This window comes from Crassostrea angulata, chromosome 1 (assembly GCF_025612915.1).
Source record: "Crassostrea angulata isolate pt1a10 chromosome 1, ASM2561291v2, whole genome shotgun sequence".
NCBI classification, from domain to species: Eukaryota; Metazoa; Mollusca; class Bivalvia; order Ostreida; family Ostreidae; genus Magallana; species Magallana angulata.
In genome coordinates, this window is record NC_069111.1 from 20,168,469 (window position 1) to 20,191,889 (window position 23,421).

At 34.5% G+C, this 23,421-nt stretch overlaps 1 protein-coding gene across 1 annotated transcript; it reads right to left on the minus strand.

The window, feature by feature from the left end:
- Window positions 1–1,602: 1,602 nt before the first annotated feature.
- Window positions 1,603–22,761, minus strand: LOC128165056 (neural cell adhesion molecule L1-like). Its single transcript, XM_052829264.1, has 13 exons — window positions 22,524–22,761; window positions 11,539–11,653; window positions 11,258–11,436; window positions 10,960–11,145; window positions 10,461–10,583; window positions 9,992–10,094; window positions 9,569–9,762; window positions 8,948–9,106; window positions 8,454–8,588; window positions 7,679–7,750; window positions 5,419–5,562; window positions 4,635–4,701; window positions 1,603–3,213 (listed from the first exon to the last, which is right to left on the minus strand). Exons 1-13 carry the CDS (start codon window positions 22,600–22,602, stop codon window positions 3,180–3,182), a joined length of 1,590 nt encoding a protein of 529 aa, XP_052685224.1. The 5' UTR covers window positions 22,603–22,761; the 3' UTR covers window positions 1,603–3,179.
- Window positions 22,762–23,421: the final 660 nt, after the last annotated feature.

Sequence of the window (23,421 nt, forward strand, 5' to 3'; positions counted from 1 at the left end):
TCCATGAAGTAAGGTCTAATAGAAAATAAACCAATTTTAATCAACAAAAATGTGGAGAGATGGACCCGCTATACATTAAAGACATCATTTTGTATCCCAACAATTAAACGTTTTAGAAATAAATACAAGTCCGTAAATCGTGGCTAAAGTCGGATATACTAGTAGCATTTAAACAACGCGCTTTGTCATGACTGAAAGAGCATCAGACTTGATGAAACCTTATATAACTAGGCTTTTTAGATTGTGGTTTCGATACCACCATGACATTTCTTATCGTATATCTAAAATATTCAAAACCAATTATGAAGTTAGAAATGGTGCATTTGCAATTTTGTGTTATAACATTATGAAATAGAAAAAATTTTAACTAAAAAATCGTGTCTTTTTCATAGGATAAAATATAATCTTCAACTGGTAATTATAAGGAAGAACTTTTTTTTTTTAAACTTTGAATTTTTAAAAGATAATGCATCATATTGGATCAAATAAATCAAAATTAAAACATACAAGAAATCATATTGACGCAAGCGTCAAATGGGCCGCAAAAAATATAATTGTTGTATGAATCATTGATTGTTTACATAAAAACACACCACAAAGAAGAAAATTAGAGTTGGTTGTTCTACTTTGGTAAATTTTAATATACTTCCAGCAACTTGTTTTGAAGTTTAACATTTTACTATTATCATAAAGAATCGATTTCGTTACTGTAAGCATTTCTAACGGAAATTGTATGATCATTGCCATAGTATGAAGTAATGGAGAACACATTGATTTGTACATTACTCTAATACAAAGTTCAACTCATCATTTGAAATTTCTGGTGGAGATTATGTATTTTGAACCATTTTGTGGGGTTTTTTTTGTCGCATTGTATTGAATGTAAACTTAATGCATTAGTTTAATATATAATTTCTAGGGACCTCATATTAAAATAAAAATGGATTAGTTCAAATTTTCCAGTCAATTCAAATTTTCATTTCTGTCATATTCTTGCGTAAATAATTGATATAATGTCATTCCATGATATTTTTTACCACAATTTTACATGGAAATATAATAAATACAAACGCAAAGTCATTTTATTTGACACAGCACATAGAAATTCAAATACATGTATATCATTTATATTAAATTTAATGACATTTAGGTCTTTAGTATTTCAGGTCTTTAGTATGTCCCGCATACCGATTTTAAAAGAATGAAGAACTCCGAAATTTTCCGAATAGATTATAGTCTCGATAAAAACGCGCCAAATACGACAATCTTCTAAGTATGACCTACTTTTCATTTACGAGTATAAACAAAAATATGTGATATTTTCTAAAAGGCATAAAACATATTTCTACATGCAAATTTACCTTTAATTCATAAAAATAAGCATAGTATTAATTCTACTAAAAAAGAACTATCCCGCAGAAACGCAGTAACAATATTTAAATGTGTATCAAATAACGGACCGCCTTCCGGCGGCCCGTAATAAATCACCGATCGAACATTTAAAATACATTATCATATGTTAGATAATATTTGGCCACAATTTCCAATGTTACAATTAACCATTAATTAAGATACATATTTATATATGTGTTGATGCCAATGAATATTTCATTTTTAATGATATTAAACAGACAATATTCAGTCATTTCAAAAGTTTTAATTGACATTAAACATTTTAGGAACCAAATTTATACAAGAAATAAAGTAGGTTGAAAAACATATAAGCATTTGATGAAGGTTCTTGACTAGAATACAGAGTGTTGATTATTTTGAACAGTTTAATGCATGGAAGGGACACTTACTTCAAATAGATATAAACTCACAGTAAAGGTTTAAGAATTTGCACATGAATGCTATTGCAACGCAAATCAATTGTCGTCCTATCAATAGATGAGCATATCTATTTATCCTTGTTAGTCTGAAAGGTAAAGAAACCAATCATGAAAGAAACCCCTTAAAAGTTTAACTCGGTATACAAGCACTCTGTGTTTGCAGTTTAATTGTTTAAAACATAAAAACAACCCTTTTCACAAACTCAAAATAAATAAAAACATTTTAAAATGTGCAAACGTCATTGCAGGACAGTACAAATACATTATCATTCTACAGGTCCTTCCACTGATTAATACAAATAGAAAAGTTACATTGAACTAAGGACTGTGACTCAAGTTTGAAGATTAAGTGTACAAGTATGACTGACGACCAATATGTTTGATTTTGCAAGAATATGTTCAAAAGGGTAACATAACTTTGCGCCACTTTAAACTAGTAACATGATTGGTATTTTGCATTTCTATATGTATAGATCCGACAAGTTTGGTGAAGAAAGACCACATAGCTGTTACATTAACTTAAATCACTAATAAATTTTAAACATAGCTTGCATTGAGCAAAAACATGTATCTGTTCTTAAGGTGGTTTGGAACACTTCCATGTTGTGACGTATTATTTATCAAAACAAACGATAAAATGAAGTGTAATTATAAAAGTATTTTCTTTCCAATACTGTCACCTAACAGTGTAGCGCAGTATGTTAGTGGGTTTACGAGGAATCTGTAAATCATGAGTTCGAATCCCGCTCACGGTTTTACAATTTTTACCTCTCCAAATATTTTTAAAAGCTATTTCTTGGTTAAATATTGTAAAATTTGAAAATTCTGAACCGGTGAAAGTCTGTCAATTATAATGTACTTTAATCCATAATGATATCGACAGATGTCCCATACCACCTTTAAAAAAACTTTCTCAAAGTTCAAACAGAACTATTAATGACTGTGAATGATACCTACTCATTAGAAAAAAAAACAATTACCCTGTTTATTCAAAATGTGAGCCAATTATGAAAGACAGTAATAGATATCATTTATATTCATTAAAAAAAGCTTAAATATTGCCTTATAAAGACATTCTAATATACCCTAACGTGAATACAGTCTGTGTACAAAAAATCACAAACTTAGGTTTCACTCAATCGAAAAACTCCCCAGGTATCATCACCTACACACCAATGCTATTAATACTGCTGTTTGTGTTCTAGACGTCCGACTCGGACCTAGATATTTTTTTTATCCTTTTTATTCGCGAACAGTCCTCGTTGAACTTGTTCAACTCGAGACCCCCCTCGCATTCGCCCAGGCTGTCGTCATCATCGTCGATGATGTTTTCTCATCCTCGTAGTCTTATTCGGGGTTGTTCAGTAATCCATTATTTTCCCTGCAAAAAAGTATGTAAAACTCATTTACTCTATCAAGCAGGAACGAGTAGTTCAAACACATCTGTATTTTTTATTTTTTACAAACTAAAAAAAAGATAATACATAGACTTTAACCCAGTAAATAAATCCTTTACAGAACTATATATCATAATCATATAATATTTTGTATTGTACTTATATTCACATTCAAACATTTAGGCAATATGATTAGAATAAAGATCAAAGGCATGTCCGTACGGTAATGTGTTAGAGTTAAGACATTTTTCTTGATGTATCATCATTATCAAATTTTCAAGCAGATTCAATGGAAGATAAAGATAATTGAAAAAAGTGGATATACATGTAACATAGCTATTAAGCCAACTATCTCGATATATCCATACGTATATTGTATTGATAAAGACAACTTTGTTATATATTTCATTCAAATATAATTAATTTTCTTTTGTAAACTGAGACTCTCCCCTATCCATTTCTCAGTGATCCCCTTTTTATTGCCATTTGTTTATTTGCGTTAATCTGATTGATGGTCAGATCTTAGACTGGTTTGTCTAAGAATTTTTTTTATGGTAACACCCCCCCCCCGTATCCTGTTCTGAGAATTTGTGTTTTTGAGCGTTCCCCAAATTTTGGTTCCATCTTAAAGTTAGTTCATTGGTCCTTAAAAAGGAGAGGAGTTGTCAAAGATGAGACATTGATAATTGATAATTATTTTACACTCTCACTTTGTATTTCTTTTTAAAATTATGTTTGTTTAATTATGATTTTTGACACAATTGAATTCCAAATTTAAAAACCGGATATCTTTATTTACGTTACATTACGTAATCAATATACGTAATCACAACAATTTAGTTTTGTGTCGATTTTGAGAAAGAAAAAAAAATACATTAGAAACGATCGCGAATAACTTTTTTCATCACATGTATTTACTAAAGTCAAATTAGTTTTCAAATAGATTTCTCCGCAACATTTCATTAAAGATCTTTACATAATGACAATGTACACCTTGTACACGTTTCTATTTTTAAGAAAGATACACAAGGGGATTTTTTATCGAATATGTCTGTTGTGAATTATGAACAAATGACTCATTTTTTACATTAAGATATTATGAAAAATATAACAGAAAAATAAAACAGATAATTCAACATATAACACTAATCAGGAACTGTATCATAAAGGAAGCATCTATAGTCTACAGAATAGATAAAGCCAACAACGAACAACTTTTAAAAGTTTTCCATTACAATTAAACTGTTAAAAGTTTCTGAATTAGAAAACATCGAATTAAAATGTCTACAATCCCTTCACAAAACCCTTAACAAGTTCTCTTTGGTTCATGGCAACAAACGATTTTTCAAATAAGTATATACAAAGATATCTGATTCGGTCTACTGCTGTTATTATGGGTACTCACGGCCTTGGGGGGGTCTGTCCTAGTTGTATTTCTTGGTCATCTTGATTGGCATTATTTTCCTCGTTCACTAAAACCAAGAATAATAGAATAACAAAACTTAAAAAGTTGTATCGCTATCTGATATCACAAGATATATGTGTCTTTACCTATTGCATGTGCTCTACTTATTCTTGCAAGTCATTAACGATGGCATCATTTTTTATGCTAACTAAAACTAATTGGAAATACATTATAACACTGTATTTATTTGCAAGAATCTGCTCAATGTGAATGAATATAACCGCAAAGATTTTGATAAGTTTTTGATGATATTGACATGTTTCCGACATTAAAAATATTATTCTGACCAAAAAGGGCCTGCCATTTTGTATGTGAGCAAATAATTAGCAAACCTGCATATACATGGTTAAAGAGGTTTTTTTTAAAGTACACTTTTAAAGATAGAGACACGGTGTGGATATTTGATTTTTTGGGATTTTAAATAATGTCGATCTGATTGAAATTTGTTTAATATGTCAACATAGTAATGTTGCATGTTGACATAATTATCTTGCATGTCAGCATATTTTTCTCATAACTTGCACACAAGGGGTAGAAGCATGCCACCTAATCATATATGAAGACAAACTTCTGATCACATCTTTTAAAAAGTATTCCTTTCATTAGATCTCTGTAACCTCTCTTCTCTAAAGGACAACACTTTAACCATATTACACATCTGTACGTGTTTCTTATTGATGATATTTGAAAATACAATGAAAGGATGGTTTATTAATAAACTCACAAATATAACTCTGTTTCTTTTTTCTTTGGAATACGATGCAGCCAAGTATCAATATGATGATTAAAACGACGACTACAGAGACTACAATGTAGTAGATAACGGTTTGGGATTCTGTTTGTTTAACTGTAGTAGTAAGTGTATCACCTGTAAATTAGCACAAAAAAACAACGAACATCAGCATCACATCATAAAGAAATTACAAGTAAATTTATGCACAAGTATGTAATTATCCTATTAGGCAAGGCAATTATCGTTTTTTCTGATAATAAAAAAGCAAACAAAGACATAACTTATGGGATGTTATTGATTGAGTTTTGAAAAATTCATATCTGTTGGATGTTTGATTTAACATTATGTAATTTGAGATGCATTTTCAATATACTTTTAATATCAGATACAAAATAAATGTTTAGGTAGGGCTAAGCAGGATTGTGCATCATATGATTATGTTAAAAAAATGATAGCTTGTTTTCATATCGTTATGTATTTTATCCTGCAACTACCCTTTGCATTGACCGAATAAAGGTAACCCAATAAACCAAAGCTACATGTATATTCGGTAAGTGCCCAAATACAGCCTCGTCCATTTACCCGATGTTCAAATACATTGTGGCGTTATCTCTCTTGCTTCGTTTACACCATGGCATCACGATTTGGACCGCAGATATGCAACAAAATTTGTCTAAAATGGCTCGTTGGGGCGTAAAATGGGACATAATTATGTTGCAAGATAAACAAAATATATATTTGTTTTGAAATATAAGCGATATTTTAGTTCAAGCCAGCCAGTCTCGCCCTCTTTCACGTTTACTTACCCTCACCCAAAAATAGCTTATATTTCAAGACATAAACAATTCATTTATATAAATATGGTTTGTAGTTGACCTAATATGGTATATACGTGGTTAGTAAATTCAATATGGGCCGAGAGCAGAGCTCCATATAGAATGTACTGACAGCTTATAAACTATATTAGGTCAACTACAAACCATGTAACTAATAATATCGAGTGTCATAAATCGTCGCAAATTCACAATAATAAATGATACTTTGTTTGATTTTGATAAACTTGTTTTATCCAAAGAGGATAAAATCATTTGTTAGAGAATTTAGAGAAAGACTATTTTGGTTAAAAATCCAAGAAAATACTTGTAAAATCAGTTAACATATAATTTATCCGTTACTTATTATACAACAGCATTTTAACTAAGATATCAAATTTATTTAACATACACTCACATATTTGCTTCTAATCAAATTTTAATTTTGAAACTGTCCTAAAGATGAATTTTTTTCTGATATAATAACAACCACGTTATGAAATCTCTTGAGAAGTAGATAAGAAAGAAATAAAGAAGGGGAAAAAATTAAAAAGGAAGAAAGCAAGAAGCGTAATGTATAAATTCTTTGGGACAAACATGAAAATCCAGAATATTCATTACATATTTGAGATTTGAAATTCAAAATCGAAATTCAATATCTAAATTAACTAATTAGATATAACTCCGAATCTTGAATGTTAAATGGGCTTAAAATCTGGACTTTCATACATAAGCGATAGCCTTTACTTTTTACTCATTTGCTAAAAACTACCGACTAAAGCCCTTGTATATAGTATAACGTTGACAAAAATGTAGAAAATATCAACACCACTCGTGACAAAATAGCAAGGAGTTGTTTCGAGCATACAAAAAATACTTATCAACATTCATGGAAAAAACACAGCTATAAGAATGAACATTAAAAATGATTATACATATTGTTCAGATTTCTTCTGTTTAATAATTTTGGCATATGTCAAGTTAACTTTAGTTGTTCAAAAATGTACTTTTTGGATATATCCAAATAATATAATATCTATTTTTGAGCTTACTTTTAATTGCTCATGCTCATGGTCATCTCCAAATACAGCAATTCTAATTTTTCATTGAAAGTTATGTCATGTCATGTTTTTTAAGTCATAACTTACATAGTTTACCCAAAATGCATCACCCTAAATATCAACATTTTGATTGTGTTAAAACATTACTATTAATATAGGTCATTTTAACATTTTAAAATGTTAAATATAAATCATTAATTTGAGAATTAATGTTGCGTTACATTTTTGTTTGGGAAGAGTTCCCACCACTGATCACACAATAACTTCTTGAAAAAAAGGTTGCAGTCAACATACTTGTTGTATGTATTATGTAATGCAAGATAAAACTTGTGCAAAACAAACAAAATATGATGAATGTTGGTTTTCGGTTTGGCTTACCTGTAGTTGTAATATTATCATAGGCAATATTTGTCGCAATGTTGTAAGTGGTAATGTCTGTCCGTAATGGATCTGAAAAAAAATAATGATGAATACTATGAAAGCGGCTATAGTAATATGTTTCGCTTTCACATGTCTTTCCACTTAAAATTTTGGGGGTTTTTTTGTAGTGTTTTTTTTTTTTAGAATCAGCTGGTAGATGACTTGTACTGCAAAAAACTTAAGAATACTTTGTTAAAATACTGCATGTACAGGTAAATTTTTTTGTGAGCTGCAGGTGCTTTTTTCATTTTCATATTTTCAATATATTATTTTATAAACCCAACATTAATATGATCCTGTAGAAAAAAAATCAATTTTAAAGGGGCATTGTCACATTGTATTTTCAAATTTTACTTTTCCATCTTAATGATTGACATGCTTCCAATAACTAAGGTTTTTCTAATTTTTAACACCAGAAATCAAGCTATAAGTGAGATACAGAACTCTTAATTCTTAGCTATGCAAACAAGGTTTGTGTCAAGTTTTAAATTTCTTTACATCTAGGATGCTGAATAGAATAAATAATTTAGAGCATAATAAGAGGTTACAACACTAGAAAGTGTCAAATCATATACATTATAATCTTGCATGTGGAAAAATTAATATCAAAAAAAGGGCACGAGCTTATAAAACCAAGCTTCTGGTTCATTACATTACTCTTTTTTACTTATAATTACATAGGTATTTGTTGAGAAAACTGTCCACCTATAAATCTTGATTAATCACCACTTACCTATAACATTGAGTATGGCTTCCTTCAAAAGAACGCCCTCACTGTTCTCTGACATACACTGGTAAACCCCTGTATCCGACTTCTGAACATCAATAACAGTCAACGATTTGCTGTTCTCTGTCAATATGTACTTCTCTAGACAATGGAAATTCAAATAGTTTTAAGTAAAACATACGCAAGCATTTGTTTTAGTTATAATTAACAGCTATATTTTTTCAGGCAAAACAATTTAAAACCGACCAAGTAGGTTCATTAAATCATATTTATGATTTGGATAATTCATAGATAAATATTTTACAACTTGGTATTGTTGATATTTGTGATATTTGAACAGACTGAAAGAGCAATTGAAGGATCTTGCTGAGTAAAAAAGGAGATTTAATAGATACAATATTGATCATCATAGACATCAAAATTAAATCAAAATTGTATAATATTTATAAACGGCATCATAATTTGCTAATCTTCCTTGCGCTTCTTTGATTCTATTCTACCTTCATCAAAATCCAGATCAACTCCATTTTTCTTCCATAGCGGTTGCGTTGGTGGCAGCTCATCCGACAAGGAAATCGCTTCACAACGAAATGTGGCGTTGTTTCCCTCTGTTACTGTCATGTCATGCATCTGATTGTCTCCAATCAGAGCAGGGGCCGCTATGAATCCAAAACAATGATCAAAATGAAACTCTGATAGGGTCACATTTTTCATTGTAACGTCATTTATGACTTAATAACGTGAAGATGATGAATTCTAAACGATAGCGCATTGCAACAACGATTATTTAGTGGTGGAACGATGAAGATATGGGAAGGTAATTGTTTTGATTGGATGATACCACAGAAGCACATAAATGACAGTTATTTCATTGCAACACTGTAGTCAGCATCGCCCGCTATATCGTTGGCAACTCTCTGTTGTTAAATTATTTTTACAATAGTAACCATAACTGTTATATCGACATGGTTCTGCCTTACCCTAAATGTAGTCATTAAATGCAGTAGCTTTGATGTATGTAAAGTAGGAGAAATATTTATTCCTATTTGATTTTATACTACTGTCACAACTTAATCAAAACACAAAAATAAACAACAAAAATATATGACAAAATATCTTACATGTGACATTAAAAGAGACAATTTGAGGACGAGACTCTGTTTTCGCCTTTCCTAAACAAATGTAAAATCCTTCATTTTCTGGGGTTGATTGCAAGATCGTCAGTACTCTTCCAAAGTCACTAATTTCATATTTGCTGGGAATATTCTTGATGATTGTTTCTTGAGGGGATGTCCATTGAATGTCTGGGATTGGACTGCCGAAATAAAAACATTTTCCTTTTTACACCGATTTATTAATTATGTATTATACAATTCAATGCTGATAACAAATTTATGATAAAATGTTTTATATCAATAAAAAGGAATTTATATTAATTGTAAACAATTAAGTTTCAGATCTAATTAACCAAATTACCCCATTAGATGAGATTAAAATATTCTTGTTCATTTATTTGCGAATAACAGCAACATAACAGTACTCACTATCCAGAAAACATGCATCTCAGTACGCCTCTCCCTCCAACTAATGCTTTGCCATCTTCTTTGAACACAGAAAAGGGGTCAATTTCTAGAGCCATTGATGTCTCTGAAAGATACTTAAGTCAGTCAACTGTCAACAGATGAATATCATTTAAACATTGGATTTCCTCTTTGACAATGTTTACTGGGAATACCGTTTGACTGTTCTTCCTACAACTCATTTCCATCTTGAAACCACATACTGTAAACTATTTTATTTGGATTTGAGAAATATTTGCAATTAAGTAAACGTTAATTTAGGCCAGTTTTCGATATCTGATTGCTACACGAACTTTTCAAAGACGATGAAATACAGTTTTCCCTTGATTCACTTAATGGGGTAAAGTAGAGGTTGGGACAGGTATTACATTTTACTAAAACCTTTAGAGTGCTTCAATCTTTCCTTAATTGTAATGAAAATAATTCTACCTACTGTCAATTCTCAGACTTGTTTGACTGCCAACAACTGGCTTATTTAGTTGTTCATGCGACACTTCACAAAGGTACGGTAAGCCTGTCCAGTCATCAGGTTTTGTCCATAAAAAGTGGAGATCACCTACAAAGCAAACCTGTGTCATTTAACTTGAGTTTATTTTTGTCAAATAACAAACTCACAAGTTGTTAACTACAAGAACTATGATTTAATTACAGATAAAACTTTCTTCTTATTATCTCCACGTAAATGTAAAATACTTTACTATCCGTAGTTGTTAAGGATGTTTTAGAGATTAAGAGAAAATGTTAAGCAAGCACAGTGGTGTAAAGGTCTTTCATTAGTAGAATATCCAATATTACCACTGTATGTATTAGGAAAAAAGGATTTAACAAGTACAGAGAAAAGCACACGTAATTTAAGCTTTTTGCATGTGAGGAACTGGCTTGTATGTAGAGATACAGATCTACTGGATTCTTTATCAATTATCTATACAAACCATTATTATCCACAGCAACCCGTGTGTTTATCGGTGCGTAAGTGTTAGTTCCCTCTCCGATTTTCCACCTTACTTTACAATGTGATTCTGGCGCACATCGTGGCTTGTTTCGACACGGGATTATGCAATGTTCATACTGTTTACATTGTACCTCTTGAATACTACTAGTAGGAAAAGATCCTAGACCTGCAAAAATGCATTTTGTTTCAATATTTTTATACCATTAACATAAAAAAATCTTAAGGAAGAGCAAATAAGATCTGTTCAATGCATTGGTATTAATTTTGTTATAGCTTACTTGCTTCCTTCACTTTAAAGGGCTTTGAAAGTGATGTTCCGTTATCATTTGTAGCAAAGCATTGGTAAGTTCCGTAATTCCCTTTCTGCATCTTGACAAACTTAAGAGTTCCTGTTGAATTGTCTATAGATACATACTGACTATTCTGTACAACTACTCCGTCTTTTTCCCATTGGTATCTGATTAAAAAATATTGAGATTTATTGACAAATTGCTAAAAACAAATTTTATTGAAAAATTCATAAAGTAATCTTCTTTTCATTTATTGAAAAAAAAATTACTGAATTGGTCCATTTTGCGCAGTGCAGTTAAATGAAGCATCAGCCAATGTGGAATTTCGAGGGTAAAAATATTCATTTTTGAATGTACTGATTATTTTGGGTGGCAATTGATAACCTGAAATTATTACATACATGTAAATATATGCGCACCAATGAATTCCAAATGTATTTAACATGAAAGTATGAAAATTTAATTAAATAACTTTAAAGATTGCTTCTAAAATTCTCATTGATATATAGCTTACTGTAATTGAAGCCAGTTTGGGCACTCGGGGTGAGTTTGAAGGTTCTTAAAATTATACTTAACGATTTAAATACATGTACTTGTTATAATCTTTTCAGTTGAAAAAGGCCGATCCCTACATTTGATTTTCAAAATGAATGAAGGGGCATCCATTCTCGTCTTACGTATTTTCTTGCATGGTTACATGTATCTTTTTAACATCGTAATCAATTTAATTAATATTAAACGTTATTTAGGTCATTGATGAAGCATCCCTCTGACATCATTACAAATTTTGGTTAAATATATGTTTATCTGTAAGCGTGTTCGTTTCATCGACCCTATACGTAGCTTTAGAACAAACATCGTTGTAAATTGACAACGTTTGCTTTCTATCTGGTTTATTTAAAAATGATGGGAAAATGCTAATCAAATTCTTAATGTAAGTATGTCGAAGATTGTCGGTTGTGAATTTATCTTGCTTTGCATGACATTTTTCAGCAGAATCATTTCATAGTATTGACATGTTGTTGACTAGTCCTGATAAATGAAGACTCCGGTATCGTAACGCAAGCTAAGTCTGAAAAGATGTTGCAAGTGTAGATCAGTCATACTTTGCAGAAAATGAGCAACAACCTATGCAACACAAGAAGAGATCTCTAAACTAGGGGAGAAGGAACTGCAAAAATTTCTGAGCCCGACAGGAAAACAATTTCTCATGTTAATATTTGTAAGGAATAAGGTTCACTTTGAGTCCCTGGCTTACGAACATCAAAGGATACAGATGGAAGTTCATAGAAGGATTTAACAGTTGAGCCAAGTGTACAATAAACAGGGGAAAGCTAAGAAAGCAGGCGCTCTATCATGATCAGTGCAACCCTCAGGAATTATGTGTAAACATTGTGAAATGCTGTTGGAATTATGCGATTAAAATAGAAAACGTTAATTAAATATGAAGGTTGAATAAATAGCAGCTGTCTTTGATGTATCAAATATTGAGAACAATCACGAAGAATGTGCGGGTAATGTCAAGTTTTCAATACAAATAAAATGGATACCCAGCCCCGGTCTGTTTCACCTGGTGCAAACATTTTAGGACAAATGTCTCTAGTGTAAAGACGAAGCGGTGAATAAACCGCCACCAGCACGACAAAAACATTTCAGAAACAAATTTTTACTCTTTTTTTCTCTTTCGAGATTTGCATCTGAAAGACCATTGGAAAGCACATACCGAAAGGCAATTTTAGTCAATGGGAGCAGTAGGAAATACAGAATGGTGTGGAAAGAACAGGGCGATTGAGAATTTGTGTTTCGCAATCTCTTGTTTAATTTGGACTTTTGAATTTGATCACTGTTCGTTATCACTACATGTCATTTTTAGACAGTATGTGGAATTTCCATGATGTCAATACAGCTGGTTATATGAGAATTGGAAAAAAATTGGGAAAAAAGCATGCCCATTTTATTAGAAAGGAACGAAGCAGTCGACATCGGTGAAGACCTATGTAGATGCTTGTTATATTATTTGTTGAGAGAACGAGTCAACAAAAGAAACAAAAAAGGACATCGAAAAAAGTATAATATTGTTGAAGTAAGATACGAGAGAATTAAGACATACATGTATATTGATGGAACATGGCCATTTCCAGCTGTATCCGACTGAGAAAACTGATATTGTTTAGTAGGTGGTCGGAATGATATTATAGAGATCTACTCTAAGAAAGATTTGAAGACAGAAACGGCTGCTAAAATTATCGTCTGATTACGTTGAAAAATTACGGTTGTCCAGTTGAAACTTATTAAGATCAGGATAGTAGTATTTAATGTGAAAGTTATTTCTTTTTTTTTAATTCGAATTGAGCATGATGCTGTCGATACACAAATGCATGCCAATTTAATTACATCCTCGATCAGATAGAATGATAAATTTAGATGGAAGAGGATGAAAAACGTAGTCAAGTTATATACATGTAAATAAACATCAGGAACATTAGGATCTTTTTGAATTATGTTATATGACTATATAACTCGTCACATATTAATAGGATCACCACACAAAATGGATAATAAAAGGTCTCTAAGATGTCATTGTGGAATCTCCTAATGATTAAGACGGTAGTGAGTATAGTTACAAATCAAAGTACTGATGGGAGTTGATTTTATCGATTATTATTTATTTTAAAATCAACGATATGTGATTTTGCATGGCACGTAGTATCGGTAATCGAAATATTTCTGAGAAAAAGTATGGACCCAGGCAAGATTCAACTCTAGTCTTGTTCGTCCAAACGCTCGGTTGTCTCCGTTTATCTCCGACAAGCATGAGAGACTCTATGTTTTGTCGGATATTAACGGAGACAGCCGAGCGTCTGGTTGAACGAGACTATACATTGAACTCTAGCGGAGGAATACAAACGACTTTAAAAATATCTAAATTGTTTGTACCATTTAAAATCTCACAATTTTCAAGGTATCAATAAACAAGTTTTCTTGAGAAACAATGCTTCAGAATACATTGCATTGAATTTATCGATTATTTTAAAGAACTAAGTGTTGTCAGCGGTATTGATTTGTGCTTAGGTCCAAACACTGTTTCACTTTCGGTTTGCCTGAGTAAGTGCATAGGAGAGTTGATTAAAATCAACTCCCAAAAATATATGTTTGCAGTGGTCAACAGAAGTTAAGAGAAACTCGCAAGATCAAAAGGAAACATCCGAAGCAAGAGACCGAGCGACAGTAGAGACATAATGCTGGTGTTAAAATGTGTCCAGAGTTAAGTGCCGAAACGATGGTAGATATATCAAAAGCAAAGGGTACCTGACCTAACTTTTTATTTGAACGACACAAAACGGGATCTTGAGAAGTTTATGTTGTGTTGTTTAGGATACAGCATTCTGAGAATTCACCGTCCGTGCTTAATCTTTCAATTTGTTATATAGGGAAAACATAAATCAAGACACGGTTGGTTAAGAATTTCGAAACCTTAGTGACTTAATGGAACATGATGCTGACAGAGATTCTTATAATAATGCTGAAGCGTACGGTGGCCCAGAAAGGGAATCCCGTGCACGTAATGGAAAATGATTCGGCACCGAATTTTCCGGCTAATTTTTGAAAACGGTAGTAACCGTCCACGTACGATTCACAATTGAGAGGACAACTTGTATCGGCTGCTTCATCACAAAACCGTAAGATTTTATTAAAAAATACTAGTAAATTTTAAAAACAAAATGGAGTCATTAGAAGATTAACCATTGGGGACGACAGTTTGTGAAATCTAAGGAGACATAAAAATTTATGCCATGAAGAAAAAGTTATAGTTATTAAGTGCCCTTTGGAGAAATTTGAGAAAGTGCTAAGTAGAAAAAAGTACCTATGTCAACATTTTGGAACATTCTCACGGACTTCCGAAATATAGCAAAAGAAGTTAATAACAAACTTAATGAATTGAAAGAAGGGAAATGTTATAGAATGTACGTGTACTTTTACTGATTCAGATGTAAGGACTTTGGCAAGCGAAAGATATCAGGTTTAATGGAAAAACTCGGTGTTTTAATTTTGGAGCTAAATGAATCCAACGAAGTTGTTAACATCATTTTAGAGCAACGAGATCTAAAAGTTAACGAACCGGATTTCAGTTATGGGGATGTCCTAACGCCTTCATTACCAATTCGGGGTTATTCCGATCCGACATTTCGGAGAAAATTAAGAAGATGAAAAGTCGCTCGCAGAACCTGCTTCACTTTATAACCAGGGCCATGATCATTCAATGTGATTACAATTATACATGTACATCTACGAAAGGAGACCACTGAGGGAGTGTTTCATAAAGAAAAGATACTGTAATGAATGCAAATTCTGATTCAGCTGATTAAATTTGGACTCTCTTTCAACATACAAACATCTTTATACATTGGTGACAATAAGGGTGATGTGCAGCCATCTTGTACATTGGAGAATAAAAATGGAAACATTGAACTGGCTTGTTTCTGCCCATAACTGACTAAAAACTGTTGTCAAAAGATAAAAAAGCAATAAATATGACGTTCTACTTGTTGATTTGTATGCAAATTACAAACTACAAGAGCAGAACAATTCATTTTTATTATCTTAGAACTGCACAGCTACAGACTTATATTCAAGTTATAAAAATCTGAAAAATATGAAATGATCGAAGTCATTAATGTATACGCTACAATTTTGTACAACCATTTGTTGAGAAAAAGGTCAAATCTTGCTTATTTAAGTGGTAACTTTGTGGCAAAAGAGGGTACCCTATTCAAATATGGGTCTCAAAAACCATTAATTCGCACGAGATATTTTTGTGTGTGTCAATGGAGGTACTTTGAAGTTATATTTTCATTAAAAACTATATGCATTTTCTTCATTTAAGGCAATTAATTTTTTTACCCCTACCCTAATTCTAAAAAGAAATTAATTTATACATATAGATCTTTAAAAAAACCCACTGGAACTGGTATAGAGATGTCTGTCACGTTCAACACATATTGTGTTGAATTGATATTTTTTTTTTTCGATGAAAATATAACGTACAGGAGGTTTAAGTATAGACAGACTGGGTTTTTTGTTCTAAAAATAGACACCATACCAACGGATTAAGATACGGTACCCTATTTTGAGACAAAATTACTACATAAATGTGCAAAATTCAACCTTTTTCTGAACAAATGGTTGTAGAGAGGACACCAATGAACTCTTCTCTTATTTTGTCAGATTTTTAAATATTGAAAATTAGTCAGCAGCTGCGCAGTTCTATGTGTTACAGGGCCATCCCCTTGGGTTAATTATCTTTAATAAGTGTCGGATGAAAAATGTCATATGAAAGGTTTGATAAGGTTGCAGGTGCGCGACGCAGGCGTTGTAGCCCTGTTTCCCAAGAGTATCATTTTAGCTCGTTAGGCAAGTGAGAGAGAGCGAACATGAGTCTATAATTTCTGAGTTAATATCTGTAGTTGTCATTTGTTTATTGTGCATGATAAAGTTCTGAGAGATGAAAGTGAGCAGTTGATTGAGTTATGGGTGAGTCTGAGGAGTGATAGATAATTGGTATGGCCATACCCAGGGAACACGTGGGAGACAGGAGAGAATGAGTTTGGATGTTAAAGAGTGAGGACGCATTTGTGATATAACCTGTGTTTCCTATATATTGTGTAATTCGTGTTTGTTGTAAATATGTAAATAAACTTGTAAATATAAACAATAGTTATCAATCAGTGCCGGTGACAGGGAGGACCCCCGTCACATATTATGGTGGCAGCGGTGGGATCACTAAAGGACAAAGGAACAAAATGCCAAAGAAAAAGAGGCAAGAGCCTGTCGAAGAAATAATTGTGAATGAAGCTACACCAGAGCCGAAGTCATCGACTCTAGTTAGGCCCGTTCCATTTTACGGAAAGTTAGACGAAGATGTTGATTCTTGGATTAAAGACTTTGACCGGATCGCCAGAGCAAATTTCTGGAGTGATGGCAGGAAGTGTGTCACAATACCGGCGTTCCTCCGAGACCAGGCAGCAGATTATTACGAATCGTTAGACGATGATTTAAAAGATGATTATCGCTCTGTTTGTGACTCTCTCCGGGAAAGGTTCATCCCAAAAGAGCTACAGTCATTGTATTACTCAAACCTCTTTGGATACAGACAAGCAGAGATCCAAACTGTTGACGACTATGCCGCAAATATAACGAAGCTAGCCACACGTGCGTACATGGACATGCCAAGACGACAAAAAGAAACTCTTACCAAAGAACATTTCATTCAAGGGTTAAGACCTGAAATAAAAAGGTTTGTTTTACTTTCAAACCCAAAGACTTTTGAGGAAGCTTTTCGTCATGCGAAAAGAGAGGAATGTAACAACTCTCTTGTGGACAACTCGAGGACAAGAGTGGCAGCTATGTCACACGAACCTAAGAGAACAGAGGAGCTGGAGAAATCCATCGCAGACCTCTCAGCCCAAGTATCAGTGATGGCTACCGAGATAGGGCGCATTTCTTCCCAGCGACAATATGCCTCAAATACCCGGGGACAGAACTTCCGAGGATCCTGGCGAGGAAGAGGCCGTGGACTGCAGCCCAGGTCTGACCGGAACCTTAGGACAACGGATGGAAGGCCAATCTGCAACAACTGTCAGCGGGTAGGACATATCGCAGTTCGATGTAAAGAGCAAAGGACCACCAATTCGGGAAACTAAAGTCCGCCCCTTTGTGTGGAGGTAAAGGATTAGCGGAAGTTAAACATCCTCCGAAAGAGAGCCAGTTGCGCGAAGTGAAAGAATTCGATTCCTCCGGGAATAGTGAAAATAATATAATTGTGAAATATGTATGTGAAAATATTGTATCATGTCAGTTGAATCCTAAATTTTGTACCGCCAAAATTTTAGGAGATGTGAATGATAAAAGTGCTTCGATGTTGATCGACACCGGATCCAGTGTCACAATTGTGAGTGAAGAATTCGCAGACCAGGGTACAATGGCGCCGGCTGGAGGGGTGAGCATTACATCGGCTACGGGCAACCGAGTCGATATAATTGGAAAATGTGACTTTCGAATTAGAATTGGCGAAAAGACTGACATTGTTTACAATGCATTTGTTGCTAGGAATTTCCCATATAACTGTATTTTAGGACTAGATATTCTTAAAGATTGTGCATGTTACATTGATGTTGCAAATGATTCTTTGTATATAAATGGTGAGCGCGTCTCATTCAGTCCCGATGCGAATCTAGTCAGTGAGAGTTTGGAAGGTGCATATCAGGGTGAAAGTTTAAACGGAATTGAAGTCAGTGAGTGTGTGAAGCCTGGCGAGAAAGATATTACAGTTAACGATCTCTATGTAACAGAAAATTTAGATCAAACGGAGCGTGAGTCAATTATGAAGGTGTTAAATAAGTTCCGAAAAGTTTTTGCATTTAATGACAACGAATTAGGCAGGACCAATTTAGTTGACCATTCGATAGATACGGGGGACAGCAAACCCATCCACTTGCGGCCGTACAGAATTCCTCACAGCCAGCGAAAATTATTGGAGTCTCAGATAGAAACAATGTGTGCTAACGGAATCGTACGACCGTCCAAGAGCCCGTATTCAGCTCCAATCGTCCTAGTGCCGAAGAAAGATGGCAAAGTTCGCATGTGCATCGACTTTCGTAAACTAAATGAGGTCACCAAAAAGGATGTATACCCTCTTCCGAGGATTGACGATATGTTAGATGCGCTTAACAATTCTAAGTACTTCAGTGTCTTAGATCTGTGTCAAGGATACCACCAAGTTCCAATTAAGGAGAGCGACAAAGAGAAGACTGCGTTTTCCTTTTTCGGAGGGCATTACGAATATAATTATATGCCATTCGGACTGTGCAACAGTGCTCCTACTTTCCAGAGACTTATGGACTCTGTGCTTTCAGGATTACTGTGGAACACGTGCCTTGTGTACATAGACGATGTAATCGTTTTCTCTGAAACCATCAGTGACCACGTCAAAAGACTCGAGGAAGTGCTAAAGAGATTTGAGGACTCGGGGTTAAAGCTTAAAGCCCAGAAATGCTCATTCGGGAAAACCGAAGTTGCGTTCCTTGGACATAAGATCTCAGCAACGGGAATATCGCCGGACACGGACAAGGTAAAATCAATTCACAACTTTCCCGAGCCTTCAAATGTTAGTGAACTCAGAAGCTTCCTTGGGCTTATTTCTTACTACCGGAAGTTTGTAAAAGACTTTGCTAGTAAGGCTGCGCCCTTACACAAACTTTTAAGAAAAGGAGTTGAATTTATATGGGATAGTAACTGTGAAAGTGCATTCAAAACATTCAAGGAGGCCTTGACCAGCTATCCTATATTAAGATACCCAGATTTCTCACTTCCGTTTGTTCTGTACACTGATGCGTGCGACACCGGTATTGGTGCAGTGCTAGCGCAAGATGGACCCGATGGCGAGAGGACTATAGCCTACGCAAGTAAGAGCTTAAAACCAAACGAGCAGAATTATGCAGTAATCGAAAAGGAGGCGCTTGCGATTGTGTGGGGTGTGAAATACTTTAGACACTATCTATTTGGCCGTAAATTCACTGTGATTACTGACCATAATCCATTACGGTGGCTTATGGACATCAAGAATCCCGCTGGTCGTCTCGCACGCTGGTCATTAACTCTTCAAGAGTATGACATAACCATTAAACACCGTCCAGGAAAAGCTCATCAAAACGCAGATGCTTTATCTCGAATTCCTGCAGAACCTTCAGTGGCGACCACCTGTGCTAAAGCTGAAACAGATATCATACCAAAGAGGTCGTATCAGGACATTCGCGACCGTCAGAAAAACGACCCTTCTCTTGCAGCTATCATCCAATACTTAGAGCTAGGGGAATTACCTGAACTGTCTTCGAAAGCTCGTGAAACAGTTATCTTATCTGGTGATTATGAACTTGGACATGATGGTCTGCTGTACCATCTTTGGCAGCCCGGATCTCACAGACGACGCCAAGCAATTAGACGCCAAATTGCCATTCCAAGGAGCCTTATTGATGAAGTGATGTATGCTTGTCATGACGATTTAACAGCAGGTCACCTTTCATTCCAGAAAACCTATGATAAAGTTCAAGAAAGATTCTATTGGAAGGGAATGTACTCGGACATAGAATTCTGGTGTAAATCATGTGTAGATTGTGCGACCAAGAAGTCACCAAAGAACAGACCAAAGTTTCCACTGAACCCGCTACCAACCGTTAATGGACCATTTGACAGAGTAGCTGTAGATGTCCTTGGGCCATTTCCACCGACTTACAAGTCAAATAAGTATATTATTGTGTTTAGTGACTACTTAACCCGGTGGCCTGAGGTCTTCGCAGTAAACAATGCAGACGCAGAAACTACTGCGCGACTTTTTGTGGAGGAAATAGTGTGTCGTCACGGAGCACCTCGTGAGCTACTATCAGATAATGGTAAAAACTTCAGATCAAACCTGATGAGGGAAATCTGCAAATTGACAAACACCAAGAAAACATTTACTACTGCTTATCACCCAGAAACCAACGGCTTGGTTGAACGCTTTAACGGCACCCTCACAACGATGTTGTCAATGTATGTGTCAGGTCATCAACGTGACTGGGACACGTTCATACCGTACATCCTGTTTGCATATAGGACCGCCATCCACGAGTCTACAAAAGAATCACCATTTTACCTTATGCACCTACGAGATGCTGTTTTACCTATTGAAGCTGCACTTTGCCCGCCGACATTCTCCTATGCCATAGCAGACGACTATAAGGAAGAAGCCAAAGTCCGTCTTCAAGAGGCATATACCCTAGTAAATGAAAACTTACAAAAGAACCAACAAAAGCAAAAAGAACATTACGACGATGCCTCTAAAGAAACCCATTACACCGAAGGGGACAAAATCTGGTTATACACTCCTGTAACCAAACCAGGACTGTCCGCGAAATTAACACATCACTGGCACGGACCATACAAAGTTCTAGCGAAATTGTCCAATATGACGTACAAACTTCAAGACCCAGACAACAAATCAAAGACTTTAACGTCGCATGTAAACAGGATGAAAAGTTACGTCAATCCGAACGATCGCCCGGACGACCACAATGATGACCCCGATCAAACGCCGTCACAGTTAGAAACCGGTGATGATCAAGAAATAGTAAAAATTCTGGATCTAATGAGACAAAGAAACGACTCCAGGCGATTAGAGAAATTTTACTTAGTCCAATTTAAAAACGGCAAAACCCAGTGGGTCAACGAAAAAGAAATTGGGAATTTTAAAATCATAGAAGACTTTATTAAATCCAAGAAATAAACGTGTGTATATATATATAAGAAATAAACGCGTGTATATATGTAGCAGGAGAAAACTGACATTTAAAAAAATGACGGAAAAAAAAAAATTAAAGATATATATTTAAAAAAAAAAAAAAAAGGAAAGTTGTAAAGTGCACGTAAATAGTATTGTATTATTGTTTGTGCTACGTATGTGTAATGCAATTATTTTACTTAGTTATAATGAAAGTCTGTCGGCTAATTATCATAGTGTGTCGGGACGCCACACTTAGGAGGGGAGGTATGTTACAGGGCCATCCCCTTGGGTTAATTATCTTTAATAAGTGTCGGATGAAAAATGTCATATGAAAGGTTTGATAAGGTTGCAGGTGCGCGACGCAGGCGTTGTAGCCCTGTTTCCCAAGAGTATCATTTTAGCTCGTTAGGCAAGTGAGAGAGAGCGAACATGAGTCTATAATTTCTGAGTTAATATCTGTAGTTGTCATTTGTTTATTGTGCATGATAAAGTTCTGAGAGATGAAAGTGAGCAGTTGATTGAGTTATGGGTGAGTCTGAGGAGTGATAGATAATTGGTATGGCCATACCCAGGGAACACGTGGGAGACAGGAGAGAATGAGTTTGGATGTTAAAGAGTGAGGACGCATTTGTGATATAACCTGTGTTTCCTATATATTGTGTAATTCGTGTTTGTTGTAAATATGTAAATAAACTTGTAAATATAAACAATAGTTATCAATCAGTGCCGGTGACAGGGAGGACCCCCGTCACATATGGGTGTTCTAAGTGATTAAAAAGGCATTGTCCTGTTCTCGTATGCGTAATTTGCATACAACTGACCGCGGTGTGCCTGTCCACGGTTTAGGAAACCCTGTAACATAAATTATGACCCGTGAACATTTTTTTAATTTATTAATATAATAAGTATGTCCAGATGTTTAAATTAAGTTAGCCTTACCTAGCTGGCCTTTGGCAAAATAAGCGAGGATCAGAAACAGGAAAAAATAACTTTTGGCATACAGCGGATGTTGTGGCATCACGAGTATTTTCTTATAAATAACGATTATCCTCCGAAACTCGTTTTGTTTTTAAATTATCCTTCCCGGAACACGTGCACGTTGTATAAAAGAGACCAGTCAGGCACAGCTGTAGAACTGTTTCAATCACATATGTTGTATATAAGTTTTATGAGGTATCTACAAAAGAGTCTATACAACGAATCCGTGTATATAAAGCTTACTCACACATTTTCTGAAAATGACAAATCTACATGCCTTATCATTACAGCAAAAATCATAATACATACATGCAGGAATGGGTAAAATTCACAGTATTCATATCATTTGTGATTGCAGTAAATGGGATTTTCCGCGGTCTACTTTCACTTTCATCTTTCGGCTTAGCTTTGGAATCAGTGGTACATGAGGGTAGAGCTTGATGAATCAGCCTATTTGATCTATCAATTCAATTTCATAATCAAGAACAGACTTACTTAAGATACTGTTACACTGTTCAGTTGACGTCGTCTTCAAATTCCTATGATTTATGGAGTACGTAACTGTTTCATTACTACGGGCACGTAGCATCGATTTTTAAAATGGAGCACAGGCACCTGAATTTTTATCAATCAGTCGCTTAATAAGTCATATATCGGAAAATTCTACCCCTACTATATATAAATACATATAGTAGGGGTAGAATTTTTCAAGTTATGACTTTTTAAGCGACTGATTGATAAAAATTCAGGTGCCTGTGAATGGAGGGGCAAGGGAAAAAAATAAAAGAGAGAGAGAGATAGTAATTTACAAAATCCTGAAAATCCTAATCCGTGGAGGGGGGGGGGGGGGAGGGGGCAC